This window comes from Harpegnathos saltator, unplaced genomic scaffold (genome assembly GCF_003227715.2).
Source record: "Harpegnathos saltator strain DR-91 unplaced genomic scaffold, Hsal_v8.6 scaffold795, whole genome shotgun sequence".
Classification (NCBI taxonomy): Eukaryota; Metazoa; Arthropoda; class Insecta; order Hymenoptera; family Formicidae; genus Harpegnathos; species Harpegnathos saltator.
The window spans coordinates 119356-128084 of record NW_020230643.1 but is presented as its reverse complement, the minus strand read 5'-3'; the positions used below and the strand labels follow the sequence as shown (position 1 = coordinate 128084).

Here is an 8729-nt window from a genome sequence, read left to right as displayed (position 1 = left end):
TGCGAGTAGATATACTAGGCCGGTTCTAACTCAGGAGTGCTGAAGGGAGCGCGGGGAAGCGGGGAATTCATGGAGCGGGGTATGACGTCGCGCGGCAGAAGGAACTCAGGGTGGGGATAAGACGTCACGCAGCAAGATGGCGGCCGTGACGTCATGTATACGTCAGAGAAAAAATGTACCGGGATGTTTCTAGACTTGAACCTGAGCTCTCGTAGGTACTATCCAACGCTCCAACCTCATAGACCATCATCACCTGTTGATAGCATGAACTTAAAATTTATGAACGGAAAGCAAAGTAAGCTTTGAGGCAAGGGGGTTGGGAAATTTACGGTAAGGGGAGTGAGAGCACTCTCCTTTATTTGCCTATTGTCTCTTTTTACAATAGGACACCGTCGGCTAATGAACGAATTTGACTGAAGATATCCGAAGTTTAAGATATATAGTCAATAAACGTATCAAAAAGATTGAGCTTCGAAGTCTTTTATTAAGCTTAATGTGAATGAAAAGAAAGTTCTATGTTTTTTCTTTGACAATGCCGTCCTGTATAATTTCGGGCTGTACTAATCGGACCGATCCGAAAAGAAAAAGAGCCTCGCAGATCGAACTGGAGTATTGTAGAAGAATTTCATTTCACAAGTACGTAATATTGTTTGATTTTTAACTTTATTCCATTTACAAACATTGTAAAACGTAGTTATATTTAAAATAAGTTTAGATGTTTAGTGTATGTTAATATTAATTATGTTAAATATACATCTATATTTCATTAAATTAACGACTAGAAACAATTCAGATTACGTATCTTAATTCCGAAGTTAACGAATATAACATATTGGGTGAGTGCAAAAGTTCGTGCGGAGTTTCAATAGATGGAGTTATAAGCGTCGTAAAGTGTTGTCATTAATACTTCCATCTACATATTATATAACGTTGGAAAGGTGACGTCTTCAGCTGTTATTAAAAAAAAATCATTTGTTTTCATACAAACTGCTTCGAGAAATATCACTTTAAAAATGAGTATCGATTAGGTGCATTTACGGCATGTTATGCTTTACGAGTTTCGGAAGGGAATAAACGTTGCCGCAGCCGTAAAAAACATTCAGGATGTTTATCAGGATGAAGCACCAGCTAAACGAACTGTGGAAAAATGGTTTGCTAAATTTCGGCGCGGAGAATTTAACCTTGAAGACGAGCCACGCTCTGGTCGACCTTCTGACATTGATGACGATGTTTTGCGTACTTTAGTGCTCAATAATCCGCGAATTTCAACAGAAGAAGTTGCTACAGCACTAAACGTTGACCGATCAACTGCTTTTCGGCGTTTAAAAAAGATGGGATTCGATTTGAAGCTCGATATATGGGTGCCCCATTTGCTGACCGAGAAGAACAAAATCAAGCGAATTTCTGTAGCCGTTTCTTTACTCGGGCGGTTCAATAACGAGTCGTTTTTGGATCGACTAGTGACGGGCGATGAGCAATGGGTCCTCTACAACAATGTTCAGCGCAAACGGACATGGAAACAATCAGGTGAGCATGGTGACGCAATGCCAAAGGCCAGTTTGCACCCGATGATGCTCTCTATTTGGTGGGATTGCAAGGGCATAATCTATTTCGAGCTTCTCCCCGCTGGCGAAACGATTGATTCGGACAAGTACTGTCGCCAATTAACCAATCTGAATCGAGAAATAAAAGAGAAACGTCCGATTTTGTCAAATCGCAAGGGAGTCGTCTTTCATCACGACAACGCCAGACCACACGTTTCGAAAAAGACGCTGCGCAAACTGAAGAGCCTGAAATGGGATGTCTTAACGCATCCACCGTATTCTCCTGATATCGCACCATCTGACTATCACTTGTTCCGGTCATTGCAAAATTATATAAATGGAAAAAACTTTGACTCTTTGGAGGCCTTAAAAAACGGCGTCTCTTCGTTCTTCGAATCTAAACCGCGCAGTTTTTATGATCGAGGCATCCGTATGCTGCCAGAACGTTGGGAAAAGATTATAGAAAACGATGGAGAATATATCATTGATTGAATAAAGATTTTTGTTTGCCTAATCACTGTGTGACTTTTACTCACAAACTCCGCACGAACTTTTGCACTCACCCAATATATAAGTCTTTCGGAAATCATCGTGTGTATGGCGGAACCCGACGATGCCTTATTGTAGATAGAGATAGCGCTATACCCCCCTTACTGCATATTTCCCAACCTATATGCTTTGCGCTCCGTCCATAGATTCTTAGGTCCATGGTTCATAGTAAACGTCTAATGAAGATTCTTAAGTGTGTATGATGTCACGAGAGAAAAAATGTACCGGGATATTGCTAGACTCGAACCTGGCCCTCGTGGGTACTATCCAACGCTCCACCCTCCTAGACCACCGTCGCCTATTGCTAGTAGACGTCTAGTGAAGGTTCTCAAGTGTGTTCTCAAAGTGTGTATGATGACGTCACGCATACGTCAAAGAAACAAATAAGTCGAGACCAAACCCGATTCAAAATAAGCATCATACCGCAAATAAAAAACTGTATTTTTATCAAGCACAATTACCATAAAATGTCTTAAGAAAGGGGATAAGCGTGTTGGAAGAAACATCTGTACATTTAAAATAGTGTTTTATTATATAGCGTCGTACAATTTTCTTCGAGACCAACTAAAAATGTTTAGTACATTCTGTAAGGCACAACTTCTCATATGATTATTACATCGAAAAGTATTATTCAATTTCTGCAGAGAAGGCATGTCATCGTAATCGGTGTCCATGGTCTTAATAATCACGTTGCTTCTCATATTGTCATCCAGAAGGTGTAACAACCTTTCTCGCTTCTCATGCCCCTTCACGTATACAAATTGAAATACATCGTCTTCAAGTTCGCCATACATATCATCCACCACAGCTGCAGTAACCAAATGTTTAGCTCTGCAGTATTTGACGGTTCCATCTTCCCATCGTAATCTATGATTAGTCGTTAACCAGTAGGCTCTCAATTTGTCTGATTTTGTGAGTAGATGCCATGGCATCGGACTCATAAAGACGTAGCGCGAAAGAATAATTCCGTTGTTCAGTATCGCTGCTTCTTTTACAATAAATCTCTTTCCAACCATGAATCCTTGCAAGTCCACAAACGTCGGCACAACCATGGTGAAACATTCTTCGACACATCCGGGAGAAAAGTGCCATTTATAGCACTTTGTTTCATGTATTCTTCTTTTCTCGTACATGCTTTCTGATTTTAGTTGAGTTTGCGTACTATATTGGTTAGCGGGCTATATTCAACTACACGATCATGCGGGATGAGACAGTACGCGGCGATATATATTCTCTTTATACTCAAATTCTATCCGCAATCCACAGTGGCAATCCACAGTGGCATTCTTGACGGACTCATTTTGACGCGAACAATCGATAACCACGAAAGGACTTGCCGCAGAAAGTCAGTAGTTGTTAACCACACCTCTTTTTTCTTTTTGATAACGTAGCGGAAACCCATCATGGGGTACCCTCCACTCCCTGGGAGGAGCGGAGGGTTATGTGAGACTCTTACTCACTAAAACTCCTGGGGTGTCTACCAGTCGGACCAAGATGGGGGGAGTCAGGGGAACTGCGCCAACATTCTCTCCCCGACACCCCGGCCCCAGGGCTCGTTGTCGAGCCCCACGCTCATGTGCCGCGCCCCCTTTTCCTTGCGGAAAAGGTTCAGGACGCGACGCCCCAGTCGGCTAAGCCGACAAGATTGGCCTTTCGGTGACTATTTTGGGGGGGGACACCCACCCCCGCCTCCCCGCCCCTCCCCTAGAGTTCTCACTCAGAGGGGAGGTGGCGGGGGAGCGAGGTCCTATCCCAAAGGCCCTCGCTCCCCCTTTTCCTAACCTGACCGACGCGCGAGGGAGCGCGGCAGGTCATTCACCTCCCACCCCGCGTCCGAAGTCAGCCCCGAGGCGGCTGGGGTGACCGCGGAGCACGGACTGCCGGTCTCCGTCGCCTCCTCCCGGCCGGCGCCACCTCGGAGCCACTCTCATCTCCTCCCGGGGAGCGCCGCTTTCGACCCCCCCGCACTCCGCGGTTCGGGTCGGGTCGGCGCTCCCACTCGACGGCCTCCTTCCGGGACATGACGTCTTTGCAGAAGGAGGCCGCCGCCTCCCATACCTCCTCGCTTCCGCACATGGCTCGCACCATGCGCGGGAGCGAAAGGTCCTCCATCCTGCACCCCACTGCCCGGGCCAGGACACGGCGTTGCTCACACCACGCCTCGCACTCGGCGAGGGTGTGCTGCGTCGTGTCATTTGGCTCCGGGCAGTGGTGGCACTCAGTGGTGATCTCCTTGCCTATCCGGTGCAGGTACCTCCCGAAGCAGCCATGCCCGGTCAGCACCTGCACCAGATGAAACGATAGTCCGCACCCCCTCCTGCCCACCATTTCCGGCAGGCAGGGGCGGACAGCCTCGGCTGTCTGGCGACCGAATCCTCGCGGGTCGGTCAATTCGGCCGACCACTTGTCGAGGACCCGGTCACTGGCCTGGTTCCTAAGGGCCCTCAGGTCCCTGGCCGATAGGCCCTCCCCCCTTTGGCGGAGCTCCTTTATTCGCCAGTATAGGAGATTTCTCTTCTCGATGAAGAGCTCCACCGGGAGGGAGCCGGCTAGGGAGGCCGCCGCCATGTGGGAGATCGTCCAGTACCCCCGGACCGCCCTTATTAATACCGCCCGCGTGGCCTGCCTGAGCAGTGTCTTGTTGCTGGCGGTAGCTAATAATCGGGGCGCCCATATGGGCGCCCCGTATGTATCACTCCCACATATAGGCGGCGTGCCCGCCATCCGGGGCCCCCTGGGTCTGCATAAGGCCAGCCAGCGCCGTGCCTATCTTGCGGACCCGGGGGGGCCAGGCTCCTGAAGTGGGGCCCAAAGTTCCATTGGCTGTCCAACGTCAAGCCCAGATACTTCATCGTGGGCTTGACGCGGACGCGGACTCCGTCCACTAGGACCCAGGCTCTTCGCGGCTCGCCCCGACCCCGTCGATGGAATAACATGGACTGTGTCTTCTGGGGGGCCACTCTGAGCCCGAGGTCCTTGATGGTGTTCACCACTGAGTGCAAAGCGGCTTCCACCCTAAGGTGAGCCTCCCACCAATCCTCTCCCTCGGCCATGACCAAAGTGTCGTCTGCATAGCAGACGACATGGCAGCCGGGGGGAGGGGAGTACGCACTACCCGGTCGAACGCGATGTTCCAGAGCAGGGGGCCCAATACGAACCCCTGTGGAACACCGCGCTCTATTTGGCGCCGGCCTTGGACCCCGCCTCTTCCCGAGTAGGCGAGGTCCCTGTCCCTGAAGTAATCGGCCATAATGCGCCGGAGATAGGCGAGAACACGATGGTGTTCCAATGCCTTTCCTATTTCCGGCCAGGACAGGGTGTTGAAGGCGTTCGTTATATCCAACAAAACCGCCAACAACACCCCACCCTCGACCTCCACGACGGTACGGGACAGGTCCCGGACGTGCTGGAGGGCGTTGATCGTCCGGGCCTGAACCCGTACTGGTTGTCGTGGAGGTCCGGCCCCTCCAGGGACAGATGCTGGACGAGGTGGTCCGCGATGATGCGTTCCAGCATCTTACCCGCCTCGTCCAGCAGACAAATCGGCCTGTAGGCCGACGGCCCACCGGGTAACTTGCTCTTCTTTGGGAGGAGGACCAGCTTGGCCCTCCTCTACTCTTGGATCTGAGACACCCCTCCAAAGCCTCCCGCGTGGCGGCGGACAGGTCTCCGTTGCCAAGAGCGAGAGCCCACGCTCGGCCAGGAATCCCGTCAAGACCTGGGGCTTTGCTCTTGGCTCCGAGTTTCTTCCTGGCCCTGGTGAACTCCTCGGACGAGATCCCCAGGTCCTCGTCCCAGTCCCCGTCCTGAGCATCAGGAACGGGGATACTGGGCGGTCTCCCCTCGGCCCTCGGGAAGAGGGTATCGAGGAGGTCTCTGAGGTCCCGGGAATTCATGGACTAGGTAGGAGGGGGCACCCACGGACGTATCTTCCCGACTGTCCGTTTGTATGGGCGCCCCCATGGGTCCTCGTCCAAAGAGTCCACCAGGCGCTCCCACGCTCTAGCCTTGGCGTTGTCAATGGCGACCTTGAGAGCTTTCCGCGCGCTGCGGTAGCCATCATATGTCTTTGCGGCGTCCCCGCCGTTTCGCCGGGCCTAGGTATTCGCCCGCCTGGCCTGGACGCAGGAGTCGCGGAGTTCCGCGAGTTCCCGCGTCCACCAGTACGCAGCCCGGCGCCGGCGGGGGTGGGACCGGGGCATTATGACGTCGCAGGCCGACGTCCTCCTTAGCCCCTTCGAGGGAGGGCGGAGGTCCCTTGTACCTGGCTCCTGTTCGAGGTGCCAGGTCGCCGCGAGGACGGTCGCCTGAAACCTGTCCGCGTCAAGTTGACCCAGGGCCCATCTTTTGGGGAGGGGATAGTCCCCCTCCCCTGGGCGGCGGTCCAGCCTCCGGAGGGGAGTGGGGAGTCGGAGAGTCTACGCCACATATCTGTGATCAGATAATGACTCCCTCTCATTCTCCACCACCCACCTCCGGAATAACTTGGCGGCCGAGGGGGAGGCCCAAGTCAGGTCAATGACCGACTCGCCCCTCCCCCCGCCCGGCCGCACAAAGGCGCTGGTGGTCCCCGTGTTGAGCAACACGAGGTCTAAGACCGCCGCCCAGGCTGCCACGACGTCGCCCCGAGGGTCCTTTTGCCGGGGACTGCACCCCCACTCCTCGGAGTGGGCGTTGAAGTCAGCGACAATCACGGGTCGGGGGTGGCACTGGCGCGCCACATCCCCGACCCTGTCCAGGATCCTCACAATGCGGGCGAGTTTGCCGAGGCCTGACCTGTTGGTTACAGGGGGTAAGTATACCCCCACAACAGTGATGGGCCCAAGGTCAACCGCCACATACGAGCGTCCCCTCTTCCTGACCTTGCAGGGGGATGCCCGTTGCGGGTCTGACCACCACGGCCACGGAGCCGCACTGTCCAGCCAGTTTTTGTTACCGGCCGGAACATGGTGCGGCTCCGTGACCAGACCCAGGTCGGCGTCCATTTCCGCAAGTCTCTGGCACCAGAGATCCTGCGCACGGGAGCCGCGGCCTAGGTTGGCCTGAGATACCCGGAAGAGCGTGAAAGCCAGGCCTTCACGCCTCCTCCGGGCTATTCTCGTCGGCACACCTCAGAGAGACTTCGGGTGGCGGTGACGCCGTCCCAGTCTCCTCTGAGGGGGCCTCGGCCGTGATGGTGGCCTCTTCGTCGGGTATCTTTGTGGTGTCTGCCACTTCCTCCATTCGTGCATCGGAAGTCCCTACCAAGGGGGTTCCTACCTCCACCTCCCCCTTCCTCTCGGGAGTACGAGGGGGAGAAGCTGTCAGGGAGAGCCGAGGATGGCGCGTCCTCCGACTCTCCGTCTAGGGTAGTTGGGGGTGGAGTCTCGACGACCTCCATCCTCCTCACCTTGTCCGTCCTTTCCGGTGTCGCGGTCTCCTCGTCCTCCTTCTCTGTTGCCGGCTCCGCCGGTGACGCCGCCAGAGGAGCCGCTTCCATGGCGGTCTTCCTCTTTTTCCCCCTCTGCGGCTGCAGCTCCTTCTCCATCGGGGTGGTGGGGTCCAGGGTACGGCTGGCAGCCGCCTCCACCATCATCTCCTCCCGCGTAGGGGAGGAAGCCGGCCTGGCCTTCTCCCTTTCCTCGCCTCCAGTCCCATCCGGAGTGGGAGGAGTATTCGTCGTCCTAGGTCCGGGCTGCCGCTTCCTCTAGGCCTCCCTCTTCCTCTTTTGTCTGCCGGTCAGCGGCTTGCATGCCGGACCACCAGCCTTGTGACCGGCAGGTTTCCTCGCTTTCACGCACACGGGGCAGTGCGCCGCGGTCGCCCTACAATATTTGGCGCGGTGGCCGGGGATACCGCGGCGATAACAGTTATTGCTGCGGTCGACGGCACTCTTGCATTGCTCGCGCATGTGGTCCTGTTCCATGCATCTGAAACAGAGCGCCGCGCGAGCAGCCAGAACCGTTACCCCGGCTCGGGTCCATCCCACCAGGACCCGCCCCGCGGCAGCGACCTTGGAGGCCGCCGCCAGCGGGCACCGCACTACGGCCATTGCTGTTCCTCGTTGGGTGAACTGCAACTCACCCCCGGACACGTCCGTAGGTGGGCAGCCCCCAGCGAGAGCCATAGCAGCCGTCACGTCTTCGGCCCCAACCGTTGCGTCCAGGCCGGTGAGCCGCAGTACTGCGATCTTCACTGGCCTATGGATGTTATAGCCGGGGCCCTTCTCCGCCGCCAGCTTGCCGTGTTTCTCGGCGAGCCGGTCGGCGGAGGGCCCAGCGTTGAGGCTAGGCACCTCGATAAGCAAGGCCCCGGTACGGGCCGTCCTAATTTTCAAGGCACCCGGTATGCCGACACCTGTTGGCTTTATCCGGCGCCTGGCCTCAACCATAAATTCTTTATAAGAATCTTTGGGGCAGGTGACTGTGACGGCTGCAGATCTAGGCGGCCGCGGCATCACTGCCTCCCTTCTCGGGGCTTTGACGGGCTGAAGAAGAGGGGGCTTGCGGGCTTTCCCCCTTTTCTCCTCCTTCTTTTGCTTCCTTTTATCCCTTGGTCCCCTTACCAGGGTCCATCCCTCTTCTTTGGCTGCGGTTGCTGCGGGTGCGGTCCGGGGTTGGCTGGAGGGTTGGACGGCATTCCCTGCCTGCTGGCTAC

The 8729-nt window shown here is 54.9% G+C and overlaps 1 protein-coding gene across 1 annotated transcript; it reads right to left on the bottom strand.

Moving 5' to 3' along the window:
• Nucleotides 1-6511: 6511 nt before the first annotated feature.
• On the bottom strand, nucleotides 6512-7668 carry LOC112590371 (uncharacterized). The gene is made up of 2 exons (XM_025306664.1): nucleotides 7483-7668; nucleotides 6512-7105 (listed from the first exon to the last, which is right to left on the bottom strand). Exons 1-2 carry the CDS (start codon nucleotides 7666-7668, stop codon nucleotides 6512-6514), a joined length of 780 nt encoding a protein of 259 aa, XP_025162449.1.
• Between the last annotated feature and the right edge of the window lie 1061 nt (nucleotides 7669-8729).